Below are 21,375 nucleotides of genomic sequence, written 5' to 3'. Positions count from 1 at the left end.
TGTATGTAGGTCGAATCAGAATTTCAAGACTGTCGACTGCCATTGTTGGCTTTTAAAACGTCTCTAGAAACCAACGGTTGACTTCAACAGAGACTTGTTTTACAGTTTCACAGTAAGGTTTGGTGGGGAACAGCGATACTGTTTTAAGAATGCTTCATGACTTTCCTGACTTTTCACTGTTCTGTGTATCAGATTTTTGCATCATTTTTGTAATTAAAGGCATTCAATTTGCACAGTCACTGTTTTATTGCATTAACAGGAAACTTGTAGAGTTACAATAATGCCAGGATGTTGCCACCATGGTTTGCTGTGGTTAACGGTGATATTTCTTAAAAGCCGCCACAGGAAATGACTCAAGAATCGTGACATTTGTAAATGAGGAAAAACTGCATTTGAAAGAAGGACTCAACTGCTTACAAAATCAAAAATAGCTTCAAGATTAAGTGAAGACCTTCATGTTGTTTACCCTAAGTACAGGGCTTTTGAATGTTGAAGTGCTACTTTAACCCCACCCTTTGCCTAACCTGATAGGGCTCTAAGCATATTGGCTCACTATCCTTTGTCTATGAAGAAAAGTACCAACAGGTTTACATTTCACAAGAGTGAAACGGACATGCACACCACCACATAACACGTGTCACTCTGGCATGTTAATAGAATGTACATCAATTTACCCTACGGCAAACTGAGCAGGGCAGCCATACCTGAAACGAGATGACAAACGTGAGGGGTGAGATGAGCAACAATTAACTTCAGGACAGGATAATTTACAACAACACAACCAAAGACAGGCAGATATGTTCTTGAGAGGAACACAGAGCCAAGAAAAGTCAAACACATCTTGGTTTTCAATCAAGCTTTTAATGAAAAGATCATAAAATAACAGTTTATTTTTCCTCACTGCTGTACATTAAGACTGCAAGGTTGTGAGAGCTGAGGTCAGCTGTATTACATTTTATGACACTTTGAGTTTGCGAGCCCCGTCGCTATGCACGACGGCTGCTCTGACCTGAACACGAGCTCTCTGAGGAGTGGAGATAAAGCGAGAGCCCGGCCTGGGTGTTGCCAAAAGCCAAGAAAAGGGGGTCACAGAGTCTCACCTTAAATACTGGTGTGTGCGTGAGATGTTGTGTTTGAAGTCTAGACGTGGCATCTCTTTTCTGTGTGCATGCATACATGCCAGCAAAAGTGCACCTGGGTTAGTACACCTCTGCATGAGATGTGTTTGCCAAGGGGGAGTGGCTTCTTGGCCTTTTAATTATTCATCAGCAAAGACCCTACATGTCCATTCCAGAGCCTCTCAGCCCCACAGATCCTGATACATTATTGAGAGGATCTTCCTGCAGAAAAGAGACCAGAGAGGAAGCCTGATACACCCACCGCATGGGCAGCTTCACTAATCAACTCTTCTAGTACTAGTTTTTAGCAGCTTAGCATGTCTTTCCATTAACCTAGCATCACATCAAGGTGACACTGTGTCTTTAAAAAGTTAAATTACTTTAAAAGTTTAGGTATGAAAATATGCCGCTACAGAATCCTGTCTAAAAGCATATTTTGGTAGCACGTGGATGGCAAAAAAAATATAAAAATTAACGCTGAGATTAAATGGCAAGATAGCTGTAAACACTAAAGTTTTGAGGTAATTTGGTGTTTCTGTTGTTTTAGTCACTACTGCACAGCGTCACTGGAGGTACAGTAAATACTGATGTGAAATTGAAAATGCAGCAGGGAAAATTTTGTCATGTGGGCAGTAACAGTGAGTTTAGAGGGTCAAAGAGCTAACACTCGGGGTCAGGTGTAACTGAGATAAAGCAAGGGGCAGTAAAGCTTATCGCTGCTTTAATGGCACTAGAGGCCATCTTAAAACGTGCTTTGGTTCAGTCTGCGAAGTAAGACAGAGCATCTCCGATCTAACAAGACAAACCAGCCCCTCTTCCATACAAAATGCTAAAGAAGATGGTAAAAGTAACATCCATACGAGTTTTAACGACAGAGACGTGAGATTAAAAACTTAAATGCTCCACGCCGAGTACAGCCACTCAGTCACATTTCCTGCTTTGTATATTAGTTTTAAAGCTTTTGTAACACTGCATACTTATATGACATTTCCACTAACACACAAGTAACGACGATGAGGTAAGAGGAGAAATACAACGAGCAAACTGTCAGTTTAGTGGGAAGTGATATGAGAGCGCCTGGGCCTTCCCAGAGGCTTTGAAAAACATACAAAGTGCACTTAGTAAAGCTATCTCAACCCTCCGCTGAAGAACTATCAGACGCTAAAATACACAAACGTCATGAATAAGAGATGGAAGAAGTGGCAAGTGGTTTAAGACAAGAAATGTAACAATAGTCACAGGAACTCTAACATTCAGCGGCGAGACCAAGTGTTGGTTATGTGCATGTTTTTGGTGTGAGAATGGTGTTTTATTTTTCTGTTGGCAGCAGCATGGCAACACCCAGACAGAGCAAGCTGGATAAGGTACAGTAGCCTCCTTTCTGCACAGGCAGGTCACAGCGTCCTGCCTGTGTCCACAGACACACACAAAGGGTTAAAGTTCAACCCTCCTAGTGTGCAGTCATTCAGTGAGAACTCAAAAACGTGGGCGAAAAACACCCACGGTGAATCACATGAAATAATAACCATACAGAATGTCAGGTAAAGAAGATAATAAATGCCATTGACTATTTTCTTTGAGTTGGAAAAAAAATCTGTTCTCCCATAAAAAGAGTCAACTTCACAGATTGTGGTTAATGGCTATGTTTTGTGTCGTAATTTTGATTCTCAGCTTGAAATCCTCAAAACAAAAACAAAAAAAGGGGGTCCTGCCTCCACCTCAGTCTCACACACTGAGAATAATCTTTCAGAGGTGAAGGCAGGACCAGAAATAAATACATTCATCACTGACAATAGACATTTGATAAAAAAAGAACACTGTTAATAAGTGTTTGCACCAACTTTGTATGAGGCCCGGCCAGCCAGAGGTTTGTGCTGCTTTTACCCACAGAACACCGGCAGCTAAAGAAAACAATAGTCTTAAAACATCATAAAAAGCAGAAATACAACAATAACATTCACAGTTAAGACTACCAGAGAAGCCTGTTTACATGCAGAGAACAAATCAAAGCTACATTCTCCAGATAGGTTTCAAGAACCGCCAGCATAAGAGATGTACCGTGGTACTAAAACAACCCCAACCATTCAAGCATCACCCACCCACTCCTACATATTAAGAGACCCAATCAGCAGAGGTAGTCCTCAAGTGCATTTGGGTAAACACAGAGACACAACAGTGAGCTTAAGACCCTGACTAACAATGCCTTTTTGATTAATACGTCAAGGACGCACTGCCCACCCCCATAGCTGCGGTCCCATCTGAAGACAGGCCAGAGGGCAGGGGGGATCGGGGTGCAGGGTCACCCCAAAGCCAGCTGGCAGAGGGTGGGGGGTGCCCCTGAACCTCACAGCCTTCCCCTTAAATGAATATGCAGCAGTTCACCCCATGTTTGACGCTACGCTTTTGTTTTGGCAGCAACCTCTGTGGAAAAGCATCTTTTAAAAAAATACACACAAAACCACCTCTCTGACTGGCCGAGCCCCGACTGAGGTCTGTAAAACTGTTAAAGTTTATGTAAACAATGAGATAAATACATATGTTTCATTTTTTTAGAGCCACACATGGTTCCATAATCATTCAAATGTGCTTTGGTTTAAAAAATAGTTTGTGGATTTGGGTATGAGCTTTTTTTTTCTTCTTAGTTCTTTGTACAACTTTGCAACTATTTCTGAACATAGTGAGTTACTAACTAAAATGTAGACTTGTTTCGAGCTGCCTCGCCTTTGTCAAGGCTCTTTGTGTTAGTTGAAAAAGTACCCCCCTGTTTGTCTTAAATATGAAACTAGTGTTCTGCTTTTCCCATGATTAAAATACAGAGAAATCGATACAATACTATGTCTTACAAATGTAGCTGAGAGTCTGCATTCACAGATGCAGAACAATCCCTGAAGTATTTGAGTAGTAGTACTAGTAGTAGTAATAGTTATAGTAGTAGTAGTAGTATGGTCACAGTTTGGAGTTCATAGTTTTTTTTCTTAGTAATGTCAAACAAGCAAGCATTCAAATGCAGCTGCAAAGTCTTGCAGAGATGGCTAGAGATTCTGTTGTACAAAAACACTGTTTGCATGACAGACATTATGCTGTACTGCAGTAAGTGCTGACAAGTACATTAACGTTTGAAGGCAATGCATTGTGGACTCCATCTTAAGCTAGAAGAGGTCACAAGCAACAATGGATCAGGCGATAAATAACGGGTGTGGTTGGGGGGGAGTGTGAAAATTCAAAGATGTACCATGCAATCACTAAAACAGCAACTGCTTAACAGCAAGACACCAACATCCAACATAAACAGGTAACAACTGTGGGAGTCCAGGACGCAGGTACCTTAAAACGGTAGTAATGTTTGTGTAACTGTAGCTGCATCCCCATGAAAACAAACATTTCACAGACCATAACATGAGGACTAAAGAGGAATTAAAAAAAAATAATCAAGAAGACAGTTAAACCAACATAACAGAGGAATGCCTATACCAAAAACTTGTAGTAAAGGTTCATGCTCCACAGTGTGACTGTAAAGAGTAGATACACTGGACAGGCTTCAGTGAAACGCACAGACAACAGAGGGGTCATTCCCAACGTATTGTTGTTTACAATGAGGTAAAGCTTTAGAGGTTTAAAATAATTTAAAATCAATCGGGGATATAATGGAATACAATCAGAAACTAAAGGATGCTGCAGGAGACCGATGAGCTGTCCAGCTGTCCAGTGCATCTATGCTTCTCCCTTCTTATTACAAGTTTTCACAAGCCTGGTTCAAAACTAACAAGCAACTTGAACTTCACATTAAAATTCTGATTATAATTCCTATCTTTTTTTTCTTTTTCTTTTTTTGGTCTGAACAGAACACATACAATGTCATCAAGTCCTGTTTTTAAAGTCAGGGAATATAAAGTGATAAGGACTCTGGATACAAACAAACAAAACAAAAAAGAAACATGTCCGGGGAACATGTCTTTTTAACTTTACCACTTTCGTTCGCTGGTAAAGTTCACATATTACCGGCCCACCAATCAGCACAAGCTTTCCTTGCAAACAACAAGAACCTTCCTCAGTGTCAGAGTCATTGGCCAAAATTCCATCGAAAGAGTGGATTTCTTTGTCTGGACTTAGAATATAATTCATAATTTGTTTTATACAGCAAAAAGAAAATCAAAAGTGAAATAATTTAGTATGCTATATATCTTAAGTACATCTTTTTAAAAACTTTGGTTATGAACTTGTCTAGCAAAGTTTGTTAGTTAGCTCTGTTCTCCTCAACATTCATAAGATCTTTGGAACACTATACATCTACACTAACTAACCACTATTTGCTCCAGGCAGGAAGCTACAGTACACTTTGAGGTGGGGCCACACTGAACAGGGCCCCGAAAAAGCTATATTTGACAAGTAAAAACAACAGCTAAAAACAATATTAAATGTGTAAAATCTATGAGCATTAAAAACCTGTGTTGAGAGATGGGCAGGTTAAAGCATCAGGTGAAAAGTTACCATAATCTACACACTTTGTACAATTAATTACATAGGAACTTTCAACTAATCAACATAGAGTTTGTAAGAGTAATCAGAGGTAGCGAGGTCACAAGCCTATATAAATAGACTTTTCTTTTTTTCTGAGGGGAGGAAAGCTTTACAGACAAAAAAATAAACGTACCCACTGAACAGAATGTTCAGTCTAGAACCCCCCCCATCAAACTACCCACCCCACCCACTTAAAGCCCTCCCCTCCACAAGAAAAATCCCAAGACCTTCCAGTTTAAACATTCACTGAAACATTACAAGTTCTTTAAGTAAAACAAGTACCTCAAGGGGTTTATCATTCCCCCAGGATTCATTCCTGGGAGCACTAGCAGGCAAAACCCAAAAGACAACTTAATCCTCTGTTACAGCTGTAAGGAGGACTTTGTGTATTTGTCGTCTGTAAAACTAAATCTTAATCCGATGTCATCCTACTCTGAACTTTCTATCAGAACTTTCAGTTAAAGCATGGAGATGGTCCCAAACCCAGTAACCCCTCCTCTAACACACAGATCCCCATCACCAACATAACAAAGGATATAAAGCTGTCAGGGTAGAAATTTTCTTTTTGCTGAATTATTGCCAGTATTGTTTGCACGTGTTTTTGGTCATAGTAGCACTGGAGTACAGAAGGGGAACAATCGAGAGTTAATCAGTTCCAGGAACAGTCTGAAAAACTCAAAGACTCACAGGTAGAAGAGAGAAAGGCTGCTGAGGGATATGAGGTGAGGGCGCTTGATATCATATCAGTACCCACATTCACATTTGACAGACTTGCAACACAGACCAGAAGTCATGCCACTCCACCATGGCTTTGTGACTTTGGAGAGAGACAGGAGTTAACGTCCCTCTAGAACTCCTGAGAGGTGAGCAGACATCTCTTGATAGAAATGATGACATGATCCTTGCATCCACAAGATCCCACCGTCACCAAGAGCCCCACATGGCTAACAGCTACATCATTCACTTAGCCAGGGCATCGTAAACTGGAATTAATATTTTGAACCGTCTGTGTCTGCTTGTGAACGTGTTCGTGTGCGTTTCTTTGCTGTTGAGATGGAAAAAAGCTAGAGAAATGTTTCTGTTTTTCTTTTCCCAGAGTTCTTTGGCTTGGTGCATTTCTAGGAGGGTGAGGTGTGCATTCTCAGGTGACTGATGAGGTTGCGCTGCTGGGTAAACTTCCCCCCGCATAGCTGGCATTCGTACGGCTTCTCCCCAGAGTGGACACGCATGTGCTCTGTCAGACGGTACTGGCGTGTGAAGCGCATGCCACACTCTTCGCAAGCAAACGGCTTGAGGCCAAGGTGGCTGCGCATGTGGCGTGTCATGGTGCCCCTCTGGGTGAACATTTTGCCGCAGATGTTGCAGGGGAAAGGCCTGGTCAGCCAATGGCTCTTTTCGTGCTGTCTCAGCGTTGCCGGGTCTTTGTAACTCTTACTGCAGACTGTACACTTGAACGGACGTGTTTCAGAGCCAAAAGTGGAGGGACCCACCGGTGCAGAGAGGTCCTCTGCCTCCTCCTCGTCTTCCTCTTTCACAAAGGTCCCTCCCTCCTCTTTGATGTAAAGCTCATCCTCGGTGTGTGACTCCACATGAGCGTTGAGCTGCTCTGAACTGGGGAAGCCCTTACCACAGGGAATACACACATAGAGGTTGTCTCCGAATGCTGGCTCAAAACCCTCCTGTCGATACACATAGTTTGCACCGTTTCCTCCTCCTGCTCCGCCTCCTGCACTCTCCCCATCACTTTGCCCACTCTCTTCACTGTGGTCCTGACCGTTTTCTCCTCCTTCTTCCTCATCTTTACACTGGTCAGAGGTGAAGCTGCTGCCACTTCCCCCTCCGGCCCCAGAGGAGCGCTCTTTAGGCCCCACAATAACCCCGTTAACCAGGGGCTTCTCGTGGTCTTCAGACTTCAGCCCTGACGCCTCTCTCTTAGGCCATTCATTCTTGCGAGCACCCTGTCTGGACTTCTTCTGGGGGGGCGGGCCATCAGGCTGAATTTCCTCTGAGGCTTTGGAGGAGGAGTTGAGCTCTGTGGTCTCTGAGCCACATGTGTCAACTCCTGGTAAGGTGGTGGAGGAGTCATCCAGTGAGGCACTGTTGGTTGTGGATACTGAGGCAGATTGAGGGGATTCTTGGGAGTTGCTGTTTGGGCTGAGGGCATCAGTTACTGTGCCCGCAGAGGGAGGGCTCTTCTTGGACAGGTCTAGTCCAAGGTCTGGCTCTCCAGCACTTCCTGCACTGCTGAGGTTACCATTACTGCTGCCATTCCCCCCATTCCCATTCCTCCCAGAGCTGCCGACAAACATCTCATCGTCTGAGAGCTTGTCCCGAAGGCCGTCATCCGGCTGTGGCTGGTCGGCATCGGAAGGGGTGGGAGGATAGTGGTTGTTTGGGCCAGCAGGGGTCGAAGAGGAAAGGCGCTGGTTGTTGAGGCGTAAGCGGCTGAGGGGACCTGGAGTGGAGGGTTTACCTGGCAGTGGTTTCCCGCCACTGCGCTTGAGCTTCTTTCTGCACAGAGCAGCGAGGTCATGGAGCTGGAGGTAGCTAGCTGCGGTTAAGAGGGCACTGAAGTTCTGCTCACTGCTCTGGTCTGAGGAGGACATGAGCTTCCCAGTGTAGATGAAGTCCAGAACTTGTCTGAATACAGAGGGGTTAACCATCTCTGTGTCGAGGTTAATGAGGTTATCGTGGAGGACTAAAGATTTGAAGTAGATGCTGCTTGCCGCGAGGATGTTCTTGTGAGCGCGGAAGAGCGCATTTTCCACCACGATGATGACATCACACAGGAAGCCCTTGGCTCTCTGCTGGTTGAGTTGCAGCAGCAGTTGTTTGGCATGATTTGGCAGTTCCATTTCCACCTTCCTTCTTTCCTTCACTCTCTCTCTCTCTCTCTCTCTTCCTACACGAGCACCACCTAAAGCTGAAAGAAAAAGGAAAAGCGTCAGTTGTACAGTTTAGACATGAAGTATAAAGACTGATACCATTGAAAATGACAGGTTGCTCAAATCAGTTTGTAAGCCGGTCCAAAGAAACTGGGGAGGACCAGTGTTCCCTGACAGAGTGCACAAATGGTTTCCACACTTGAGTTGGCAATGTATAAGAGGAAGTCAAAACTTGTGGACCAAGCAATGCTTTTTCATTTGCTTTGTCAATGCAGCACACAAAGAGAGTTCTCTTTGTTGAAAAGCAATATTTTTTTTCTATGCATCCAGTTTATTCCAGCCTTCAGTTTGATTCAAATTCATGACAGGTTGAGAAAATTGCCAGTGGAGCCCTGATAAGTTTTTTGCTGTTCATGAAACAGACTGACCTACAAGAGCAAATTGTACTTTTAGGAAGAAGGCTGTTCATTACAATATAATAATCCTTAATGCCTGTTTCTGCTGCCACCAGATTGCTAACATGCATGGTGATTAACAGGACACCAAATAACGCTTTTTTCAATTGTTCAAATTAAAGAATGACAGTGAGATATTTAGAATAAAGCAGCATGAGATTTTTGACAGAAAAAAATGGCTTACATAAAAAACAGGACAAGATCAGGACCGACATAAGAGGTACTGGTTTGTCCAGAGAGATTAACGAGGAATGAAAGTTCATCAGTACTCTACATCTAAAAGAGCAGTTGTTTTATGATGTTTGTAGTGCTGTCAGTGTTGACACATTTATGATGATGCGATTGAGATCTGAAATTAGTGTGCTATTTTTCCAGTTGCATTCAATTTTGTTCCTTTTGGCACACAATAGTTTCACTGCCACAGTGTCTTCCTGCTTCCTCATGAAAATAAAACCAGAATTAAAATATACTCAAAGCTAGCACATGTGCTAAGTTTGCAGGTGCAGCTAATCAGACTAATGTCAACTTGCAACTACGTCATAAAAGCTGGCAGAACACTACTTTGGAGAGCATGAATTACCATAGACCTGTGGATGAACTAAACTGAAGAAGTTAACAGTTTGCTGAACAGGTGGCAACTGACTTTAGGCCTCCGAACACTGCCGAAGGGCTTGTGTCTGTATTTTCCATAAAAAGAACTGTGAAGCTGTCATGGTTCCAGATCACACTGATATAGCGGTGCAGCATTTATTTGAATAATAAATCTGAAAGTGGGGATCATAAGGAACATTTCATAGAATTCATTTGTTTCACAGATCAGATCAATTACTTAACACTGAACTTAAAATCTGTAATGAAATGCAAAAAATACTGGAACTTTGCATATGAGATTAAAACGTGATAGATCACTTTCAGAGTGACAATAAAAATAATAAAATATTAAAAAGGTTGAATCACAGCCTTAAATTGATTCTGTCTTGACACGTGCCACAATACAATGCAATGTGTTATGACCCCCACTGTGAACACATCAATCCAAGTTTTTTCTTCTAGCGGGTAAATCATCCAACTGTTAGCACAGCATGCCAAATAATCACACGGTAGCTCAGAAACTGGAGCCCTCCCATCCCTCTCATCTTCCTTTTTTAAACAAATTGCAACCCTCCAAGGATCAGGTTCTGATTGTCCACATTGCCACTGTTCTGGCACAAAAGGTAGAAGGGCGGAGCAGGATAAAGGGTAAAGTAACTGCTTCTGTAGGGTGCCTCCCCTCAGCCTCTCCTCCCTATCTCAATGGAGTAACTCTAGTTTCGGTGGGGTGCCCTCTTTGGAAACTTGGCCCACTGTCTTCTCCATTAGGTCATGGCAATGTCAGTCCTGCCCTATTGTGTGGGGTTGGGGGTCGGTGGCATGGCAAGGCCGGGGGGGAGAGATTAGGTGACACCTGAGCAGGTAAAACTACACAGGAGCTGGGGCAGAGGAGTGGGGGAGAGGGTGTGGCTCAAAGACAAGGACGGCAACACCTGATCCTCCGGTGAGGCCCTCATTTATGGAAATAGGACAGATGAATCTCATTCCCTGTCAAACTACATATTGATGACCTATTACATACCACAATGCTGTCCTTATGGTCTTCATTAAAAACCTACATTTAGTTTAAGAAACCTGATGCCATAGCTGCAAAGAGCATATCCACAGCTGTGGTAGAAGTATTAGTGTGCTTCAGCTGGAAAAGCAGTGTCTATCCTTACTCATGTTTAACATGTTTTTAAAGCCCTGGGTATGCTGGGAAAATGGACACACAGCTTTAATGTCCTGTCCCTGATCAAGGCAGGGTGTACTGTAATACCGGAGATTACTGTAATGCAATGAAATACTTAACTCAAGCCGTAAATACATGTAAAAATGTGCCATTTCAACCCAGTGCCAGCCTGGAGATTTAATGAAAATGATGTTTCATAATATGCAGCTGAAAAGGAAGGGGTTGGTTCTCGAACGCAGCAACAAGCCTTAATGCAAACATACACCACTGATGTCAGGGTGAAGACTGAAACTTAGAAAACTGTATCAGACCAAAGCTGATTCTAAAATCACATGATTGATCAAAGATGACTCAGCCTATTTTTTATGTTTAGAGTTATCAAAAACTGCTGAAAAGAAAGTAGCTTCACATCACTTCAAACTGAGATACCAACTGTTAACAAAAATAGGGACTTTCCATCATATGGTAACAGTGGCATGCTGTACCACATCTACATAAAAGAGCCTAAAATATAACAGCTGTTGTTTTCATCAATAACACAGCCTAAAAGAACAACTCATATACAAACAGCCAATGAAGAAGCTGAACGCACATGGTATAAATGTATCTGAAATATCTGGATGCAAAAATAGTCTACAACAGGCAACATGGAACGCTGGGCAAATATAACAGAGTGGGAATTGTTACAGGAGATGGCTTGCTGATCAGCCGTCTCAGTTGGAACAGTCAGGCTAGCTGATACAATCAGCTGGAGTGATCATTACTCTCAGGTCTAGGCCTGGGCTTGCCTCCTTTGCTTTGACACTTGTACTCATGGTCTTCTTCTTCTTCTTCTTCTTCTTCTTTTTCCCCTCCCCCTCTTTCCTCAGCTGCACTCTCTCCCCCTACCATCACCAGCCTCTCACCGGGCAAGCACACATCCCAGTAACCCACCGCTGTCCTCAACATGAATTATAATGAGCTACTCTGGAATACATAACCCAGATCTGCAGTTAATCGCAGAATGTGCTACAGGGGTGCACGGCACTCAACCCCGCAGGCAAGTAATGGAGAAAGGGGCTGCTGGAGAAAGAAGGGCCTCAGCTATGATGCCAGCCAGGAAGCCATATATCAGTCAAGTCTCGCTTTTAGCATACACACACACCTCTGCAGGCTTTATGGGGGGATTCAAGAGGCTTTTCCAGTGGGCCCGACATAAAAAGGGGGCTGGGCTCGTGGTAGAGGAGCCAGCTCAGGAGGAAAAAAAAAAAATGAGCCCTCCCCACCCCCTCCTCTCCTCATCCCTCGTTCTCTCTCTCCTCCCCCCATCACCCACTCGGCTACCCTCTCCCCCTGGCCCCTCCAGTGCTGTGCTGTGCTGTGCTGTGCTCTGCTGTGCTGTGCTGTGCTGTGCCGGCTGGATTCCAGGGAGCTGCTAATGGATTACGGCTGATCTATATGCAGCTAGGGTGGGACACGTGTAGGCCCAGCTCCCCTTCCAATGGAGCTGCCCAGGAAAGCAGGCTTAATACCACAAGGGACAGATAGGCCAGCACCATCATGGAGCCTCCATCTGTGAGTGCATGGTGCTCTTTGCAGTTTGTACAAACACTTTCAGCACATTATCTTGTTCCCTTCGCAGCATCGCAGCCAAAGAGTTGCAGTGTGGATGGACGATTAGAAAGAAGAACCCACTCAAACAGCCAGAGTGATGTTTCCAGTATCCAGGCTGGCTATGTATAATGTTACCCAGTTATCTAACAGCACTTCCTGCAGGGTTGGATCCCTGTATTTTTAAGCCTTGTGCTGGCAGAGAGATCAGGATATGGTTAGGTAACTGGTACAAAGAGCCACGAGAAATGGAGATGTTCCAAAACAGATACCAGTGTTGATATAGCCCTCTTATATTCGATAAAACAACACACTATATCAATATCATTAACAATAAGCTGCAAACTGGTAAATTATCATTTGACCAAAAAATAAATCAATATATTGAGAATATATCTGAAGGGTACTCTGTATCAGAGTGTGTATTGTAAGGACAAAATTGGTCTCCACACGTCTGTTGTGAGAAACAATACTTTCTCAGACCAACTATGGCACCACATACCACCAAAAGGCGCCGGTTTTGGGCTTTAGACCGCAGACCAAGAGGGTAAATGTTGCCCTTCAAACCCAGGTACAGGATCAGTTTACTTTTCCTGCAGTGTTAACCTTTTCAAAAGCACACCGTGGCTTAATGACAGAGAGAGAAACCTCATTTGAAAAAAAACAGTGCCCTACTGCTCGGCCTCAACCTTGACTCACATCAGGAGCCTGCTGAGGATGGGATGAGCAAATAGGGATGTTTATACACACATGACACACACGATCAGGATAACATTGTTTTTCTTCTGAAAGCTAGCAAGTGTCAAAGTGCCCCCAGCAGTAATTTAATGTCAGGCTCCTCTCAATTAAACTGGTTACACTGCAGATCAGGATTATCTGGTTTGACTTCATTTACGGCTTCCTTACATTGGTTCATTTTTTTTTCACAAGGAGTTTATGGATTAAATAGGGAGCTAGTAAACCTTTCAGAGTTAGTGTTCATGCAGGGAAGGTGACGGAGGGAGCAGTGGGCTGTGGCACTAATCTCCTGAGCAGAGGGGTAGAGACGAGGAGTGAGGGCAGAGGTGAGGCAAAGTCCTGTGGCGCAATAACAAAACACACCCAACTACTGTGAAAGGTCAACTGCTAAACAACCAACAGAAAGCAAGACTGAGGGGAATTCTAAAACATATTCAACCTCAGCATTACAGCAGGGTTATATCCTCAGGGTCTCTTTTAAAAAACTTCTGACTTTGTAAAAGTGTGTATTTTGATACAAAAAGGTAGAAAAGACAGATGTGTAGGTAATGTATGAAGAAGATTGAGAAAGAGAGCCAATCATGTGCACGAGCAAATGACCTCTGTGTGCACACACTTACAGAGACAGTGCACTTAAACACATGCACATGACATGCACTTATTACAGATACACACACACTCACGCACCAGCACACCAGTGAGTGTGCTGGTGGGCAGAGAGAGTGGGGGAGGGGTTAGGGGGGGATGGTACAAAGCCAGTTTGAAATACAAACACAGAGCAACCACCTCTGAGCCGTTTCAACATGGCTGACAGTGCTGCATGGGTACGGGTGAGCCTTGCAGGACCTATGGGTGCTTCAATCATTTGAGTTTCAGTGCTCCCCTGAGCAAAAAGGATGTCTCAAAGCACAAAGAGGAGATTAAACAGAAGAGCTCTGCTTTACTGCTACTCACTGGATTCTTTCCACCTGTCTAATAAATCTGGTGCATCAGAAGAAATGCTTAAAACCTCTCGAATGATCTGCTCATGATTTTATTTTAACTGGATGTTTTATATTTGTTCAGCCACAGCTTTTGTGTTTACATGATAAAAACAAAATTACAGGTTATGGTTCTAATTAAGACAGGGTGTGTTTACATGTTGCAATGTCCTTGGTGAACATGACCACTGAGTTTTCTCTCCTTATGAAAGTCTTAAGCAGCATTAAATTTGACGTTAATTAGTGCTGGAGATTAATTTACTTATTTCACAGCTTTGCAGACCATGTTTCTCAACTGTTGGTAACTCATTTGAAGTAAAAAATCTGTTTTCTTCTTCTGGCAAATGTAGTTTCCTCGTAGTGTTTGTCATGTACACGCACTGAGAAAAAAAAAACTCCATTAGAAACTCTTTTAAAGGCATATATTGAAAAAAGAGGGTTATTTCTAGCGTAATCTAGCAGAGTTAGCTGGGTTTCCCCTAATCCATTACCTCGTTGTAAGAAATCTGTGTTCATACTTAGTTGAATAAATCAGCTAAGGGCTAAAGCTTGCCGGAAAAATAAGTAAGCAGATTTCTGAATGAATCCAAAACTCTTAATATCTATATTTTTTTATGTTAATATCACTGAAATTCACTTTGTTCTATACAGTCTTGTGTTGAAATTTCTAAGCTGGATCTATATAATTATATAGTGTGTTACTGGAGTGCAATGGAAGGCACTATATACAGGGTTTTTGTTCCAACCTCACACTACAGATGGTGAAATCCCCTGCTGTGGTCTTTGCATGAAATAAAAACCTGCCTATACTCGTGTCTCCATGGCAAATTGTTGAACAGCTCCAATGCAGTGCATCTACTATAATTTTGGACACTGATCCAATCTCCTCAGAAGAGCTGCAGAAGGGATGTCTTGCTGATAAACAACACAGAAAAAATAAGCACTCTTCTCTTTTCTTGGAGGCATGGATTTCTGAAAGATAACTGGATACAAATGCTCTAAAACAGGTGCATGAGCCTTTAGCTGCATGACTGAAAGGAGAAGTACACGGGTTACAGTTTCCCCACCGCAGTGTGGGCAGGACCCAATTAAGACTCATTTTCTGTCAGGCAGCTCAGCCATGTTGCAGACAAACAAGTCCTGCCCGGGGTGCAGTGGAATGAAAAGAGCCCCGTCCATTTCTTCACAGGAGGGGGCCAATGTCTGCAGCATACCCCAGATATGCCAGTGCTGTGCAGTATGGGAAAAAAACGGCAACTCTCACACATATACAAAAGCACGAGAACACTGTTTGATGGTGGCAGCTTAACCCTTAATCAAACAGTAGGTCCATTTTTGTGCATAATCATGCTAACCAAGAAAACAGCTGTCTAAAAGCATGCTCTGCATTTCAGCGCATATAAACATTTACAAAAGAGATATGTTTGGAAAGTTCATAATATGATTATCAAATACATTTGAGCTGTGGTGTACAAGTTGGTAACACTAGATGCAAAAGTTATATCTTCAGGGTGTAATAGGCAAGTATAATAGCTCCTGATGTCTGCAAAAATAATGTTAATTTACAATTAGCCCAACTCAACTCATCACTATGGGATCATTTCTGTACTTCAGAGTTATTAAGATGTCCACTTGCAAAGATTGTTAGAACAGGACAGACTGTTGCATTTAAGGCTGCCTTGCAGGTATGACAGAAGCTGTCAGTCCCATGCAGAAAGATGAAAACATGAACTTAAAAAACAATCGTTCACTACCTTCAAGGCATCATAAATGTTCTTAAAAAGTTTATTCTGTTACATGTTGACAGTTTGTAGGACTTTCGTTGGCTCAGGCAAGTTCCACTTTTGCATAAATACACAAAAGCTTGTTGTCACTTGCTATGAGGGGTTACTGTGAGGAGATTGGTAGTTCTGTGGACATCCATAAAGTGTCAACACAGGGTAAGCCTCACTTAGAGCATTTAGAGTCATTAACTATTAAAGTTAATTTGATATTACATCAATCATTGGGAAGCATGATTTGACACGTTTACTGTATGATCCAATGAATTCCTGATAATGGGGCTCTGACTTATAAGAAAGGGAGGAAGAAAACGAATCATACTGTATTTGTGATTTGAGAAGAGTCTGCGGTATTTAAGCAAATGTTGAAATGTTAGAGCAAACCATCTTTGGCCTTTTTCAAAAACAGTCAAAATCTCTCCCATCTTTACAAATCAAAGAATGCAATGATCATGACGCCTCCAGCAACACTGACTTACTGCTGGCACCCATGACTGTGGTATCCAACTGTGTATCCTTACCAAAAGTGAAGCAATCAGCCTCCTCACTGAGCAGTAAACAGATGATTGTATGATAAAGTGCCCTCTGTGTTGAGAGAATGAACTCTGTTGATGAGATAAACCCCCCACCCGTAAAAAGCAGCACATCCACATGACCTGGAGCCTAATGCGTTGGCTAGGGACAGAGGGCATGTTGGGTAAGGAGAGATCCTGTATGGTCCAAGGTTTTACAGAGCTGCCACCCCCTCCTCCTCCTCCCTTTAAACACTGCATAACCTTCTGGCTATCAGCTCTACATTCCACAGACTGTTTCTTCTTCTTAAAGAACAACAACAACCCTGCCCTGAGGTGCTCCAGCCACTCAACCAACCCAACTGCCCTCCAACAGGCAGCGCAACAACAGAACATGCAAATCTGTTTAGGTACAACAGCCCCAGCACAATCCATAAGTCGTCCTGGAACATGTCAGCAGAACATATAGCCTAAGATGCCTTACTGCGTTTGCTGCCCACACACGCCACTGTAAGCCATGATGTACAGCATAGTGTGCATATAAAGGATACTGTTCCTGTGCTGAGAGGAGGAAGGGACAAGGAGGGTGAGGCAAGACAAACCAGCCTATCATGAGGCACACACACACACACACACATACACACACATATATAGGAGCCTCAAATTACCCTCCCGGCCCCACTTTGTAGTCTATAATCAATGAAAGTAGTCACACTGATCAGTTGACTTGACTCGCTCATTTTAATGGCCTACTATTAGACATACTTACTCACAATTTACATTGGACAAAAGCTACAATATGTAGATAGCTAGGATTAGCAATGACAAACAATTTCCAGTTTCATATTTAATCTATAAACTGCAGAAAGCAGGTGTGATTAATTAAAATACAACAAGGTAGCCTCACCACAAAATGTCCTAATTTCTGCAATCATTATGACTACTTAAAAGTCTATAAATGACTAAGTATTGAAATAACGAGATCACATGAACTAAACATTTATCACTGTCATTCTTCAACATGTATTGCTCTTTCAGATGCAGCACTGCCATCACCAAATGCTTCAGGGAGCACGGCCAGGAGCATATTCCTGTTTTGCAAGCCCAATTAGACTGTGTATACAAAGTGCAGAATACATGTGAATGCACTGTAAAAAATTAAAAAACTCCTAGGAAATTTCTGTAAAGCACATCCAAGCTTATTGTTCTGCCAAATTTCAGGGTGGCCACCAGAGAAACTGCCCACTCGACTGTAATTCCAGGAGGGTGTGACCACCTAAAATAAAAGTCCTTTGACTCTCATATTATAGGCTTAAGCACCCTGCAACCATGACCAGGCCAAGATGTAAAATATATATGGATTTGACTTGGTGTAGGCTAGAAGTTGTGACTTGATGAAGAAGATATCTTAACATCTAGAGAGAATGAAGAAAGAAAAAGGATGCATTTTTTTAAAACTCATGACCAAGTGTTAGACTAGTTTATGTCATCAATTGTAAACTACAGGAACACAAATACAAAAAATTATGGCTAACCAACTTAGAACCGCTGTTCATAGACAGAACTTGCTGTGACTTGACAACTGAGGGCCCCTAGCTTCTGCTGGATCAACCCTTTTTTGTCAAGGAACACATTTAATACAAACCTGGCTCTGAGTTTTTGCTTTACAGTTCTATCTGCCCTGTGTAAAACGCATTATCAGAGGTACTTCTCGTGTATTGTTTAGATTATGTTTGTCAAATGTAAAAGGTGAACAGCAGACCTTACGCTGAACTAAACATTTGGTTGAACAGCAGCCAGTCAAGGGAACCCACATTTCTGACATTCCTGTGCCTTATTATCGCCTTGCCCCTTACCACACTGATCACCTGAGAAGCCAAGCTGCCTTCACACCTGAGCATATCAATGTTTTACCAGCTAAAATGAAATCTAATGTTTGCACCAATTAAAGTTAAATTCAAAGAGGCAACATTCTGACACGTCTTCTTATTTTTTTTGCTTAATGGAGATTAAGTACTACGCCCGGAAATCATTGTCGCGAAACACTGTTCCTGTAGAGCAGTTTTGGGTCACAATGTAACGTTACACCCACACTGTACTGTAGCCGATCACAAAGATGGTCGATGTAAAGCAGTATTCCACCTATAGGCTCAAAAGACACACAATCGCCTGCATGGATTTAATGGTTGCAAGACAATGTTTGAAATCTCAGTGTAGCTGCGTCCACATTGCACTGAGTATATCTGCAATCCCATTAAATCATTTTTAATTAGCTCTACCTAATACAGTGGAGGCTTAACCTACATATAAACAATGCAGGTTACACTACAGGTATCGACTGCAACATCTCACGATTAAAAGGTATGATTGCGCAAAATATTATCCGTAAAACCCAAAGAAAGACTTCAGTTTCATTGAACCCTTTAAGTGGAAATATACTGCTATTTGAAAAGCTCAATGTTGTGATTACATGAGAGCGATCGATTAAAATGAAAACATCCAGGTAGTAGCTATTCATTTAGATAAACATTCATTCATCCAAAGGAGTATTAAAAAAGATACAGCGAGGAGGAAACATTTCAATGAAGCACTACGACAAGCCGTTTGGAGCTTCTCTCTGTCGCCTAATGTACTTTGCCAGCCTGGTATTCGTTTGGTACACATTCATCCTGTTGGGCATCTCTTTCAACAAGCACACGACGCCAAATGAGATGTCAAAATTTGTTTCGTATTTACGTTTCGGTTTTAGGCACGAGATCCGATAAGCGCGAGTAAATAAAGTACGATTCCTCGGCTTGCCAAGCAGGCTGGTAGAGCCAGAATAGGTACCAACGGAGCCCCTTTTTGTTGGCACGCCGTGGAGAAAAAAACACCAGCGTAGCGCCGAAAACGCTCTCGATCCTTGCAGCAGCAGCGATAAACACAATCCGACCAAAACAGACGCGAAAGCAGTATCTTTGCGCGTAAACAATTCATCTACAAGAAAGAAAAATCATTTAAAATACCTTATTACATCGGTAGGATCGTTCTCAAGCGTTCTTTACCATCCTCCAGCTCATCTCACAGCCTTCGGGACGCCATGTTGCAAGCTTATGACGTTAGGCTTCCTCACCCCTGACCCACATTTGAATAGGAACCAGCCCAGAGTGCAGCAGAGAAAACATCCCACTGTGGGAGGGTTTGGCCACTTTCTCAGCCCAGGACCCCTGGCAACTTTACCTGCAAGATGGCAGAGAGAAAGAAAGACAGAGGGAGGGGTGTGTAGTGTTCACACAGAGGTTTAGGCCTTCTTCTCTCAGCAGTATGACTCTACCATGTAGTTCTATACTGCTCAATGCAGCGCTACGCTGCAAAAAATGTCATGCTTGGCAAGTTATGTTGTATAATGTACAGACTTGCCTTTTCTTATGGTAAAAAATAAATTAGAATACACTGCCTATTCTCTAACAGAGCGTAGGTGAAACTCGCTGGTTTCGGGTGAAGTTTCATCTAAATCCTTAAAATGACATGGTGGAGCAGGGGACTTTTTCAAAGTGGTAAAATCGATCATCATTTTCATTGAGTGATTTTTTTTTGTCTTAAATCCAGTTTGTACGACCTCTAAATTGCATTTTCATTAACGTATTTACTAAATATTTATATCTGAAACTGTTTGCACTGATGCAGATAAAGTTATTTGATATTTTTTGCAGTGTGCACCATATTTCTCTGCAAGCTCAGAAGACCCTCCACTTGTACACTGTGATTTTGTAATGTACTTAATACATATGTTACAGTCACCAAAGGCAACTTTATCAACACATCTCTGTTCAGACTGGATTAACTTGTCTGTTAGATTTAAGACTATAATTGCAATCTGAGACTTCATGTCATAACAGATCTAAAGATGATTGATGGAGTATCATTGTATCAGAGAGAAAGGTGGAAAGAGTTTGAGTGGGAGATGGTTTTGGTTCGTGAATTGGGCACCAGATGTGCGGAAGTGTGGCGATCTGTTAGCTCCTCCTCTTAGCACAGAGGGTCCTGGCCATCTGTCAGCCAATAGGAAACCACTTACTGATGGGTTTCATCATTACATTTGTATCAACAGGATGACTTTAATGATGCCACCTTGCTGCAGCTTATCATAAATATTCTTTAATCAAAACAGCCGAGGAGGAACAGGGATCCATATATTGAACCAGTTTAATCTCCCATGCTTTAAATGGTTTACATTCCACTGATGTCCAAGTTATGGCTCGGTGCCAAAGAGCTCTTCTGACACTGTGTGGTTGCCGAGGAAACTGCATCCTCTGCAGGGAGGGGAGGCACGCTTGAGCTGTATTGCGTAATCCAGGTGCTTAGACGCACTGCATGTTTCCTCACGAAGAGCTTTCTCTTGCAGGGGATCCCCTCTCGAAAATCAATGACAACGAGGCAAGCGTGTTATTAACCCTTTGACAAACTAATTAGATTTAGTAACAGTCTGGGGTTTAATGGACAATTTAATAGAAGAATTTGATGAATACAGCCAATACATTTGCACAATTGATTTCCAATGACTAACTGTTGATATCCTGCACTTCAGCAAGAAACATTAAGCAAAGTGGAAAATACCAAACCTTGCAAGGATGTTGGAGACGTATCAGAACAAGTTATAACAAAGCCATTGGTAAACAATCATGCTTTGAGATACACCGAGGAGTGCTTGTTGTCTCTTCAGAACAAGTTATAACAAAGCCATTGGTAAACAATCATGCTTTTAGGTTTATATCTAATACAAAAACAATCAGCCCTTAAAGAAATAACCAAAGATTGACAAATTTAAATTTCAAATGAAACATGCAAACAAACAAAAAAACCCACCCCAAAACAATAATAATTCAAATGTGGCATAACACGAAAGTTAATTTGTAACCGAGTATGTGCTTTGTGGAACAATGTATCTCATTGACAAATAACTTTCAGTGTGATTTATTTAAAAATGGGAAAACACCACTTTGTTCAACAGTCTTGAGATATATTTTAAACGTCCTTCCATCATTGTTTTCAGAGTA

The 21,375-nt window shown here is 42.3% G+C and overlaps 1 protein-coding gene across 1 annotated transcript; it reads right to left on the bottom strand.

Moving 5' to 3' along the window:
- Nucleotides 1-841: 841 nt before the first annotated feature.
- hic2 (hypermethylated in cancer 2) lies at nt 842-19,585 on the bottom strand. Its single transcript, XM_034691318.1, has 2 exons — nt 19,345-19,585; nt 842-8,559 (listed from the first exon to the last, which is right to left on the bottom strand). Exon 2 carries the CDS (start codon nt 8,489-8,491, stop codon nt 6,755-6,757), a length of 1,737 nt encoding a protein of 578 aa, XP_034547209.1. The 5' UTR covers nt 8,492-8,559; nt 19,345-19,585; the 3' UTR covers nt 842-6,754.
- Nucleotides 19,586-21,375: the final 1,790 nt, after the last annotated feature.

Source organism: Notolabrus celidotus, chromosome 9 (genome assembly GCF_009762535.1).
Source record: "Notolabrus celidotus isolate fNotCel1 chromosome 9, fNotCel1.pri, whole genome shotgun sequence".
Lineage (NCBI taxonomy): Eukaryota > Metazoa > Chordata > Actinopteri > Labriformes > Labridae > Notolabrus > Notolabrus celidotus.
This window is presented reverse-complemented; position numbering and strand designations above follow the sequence as displayed.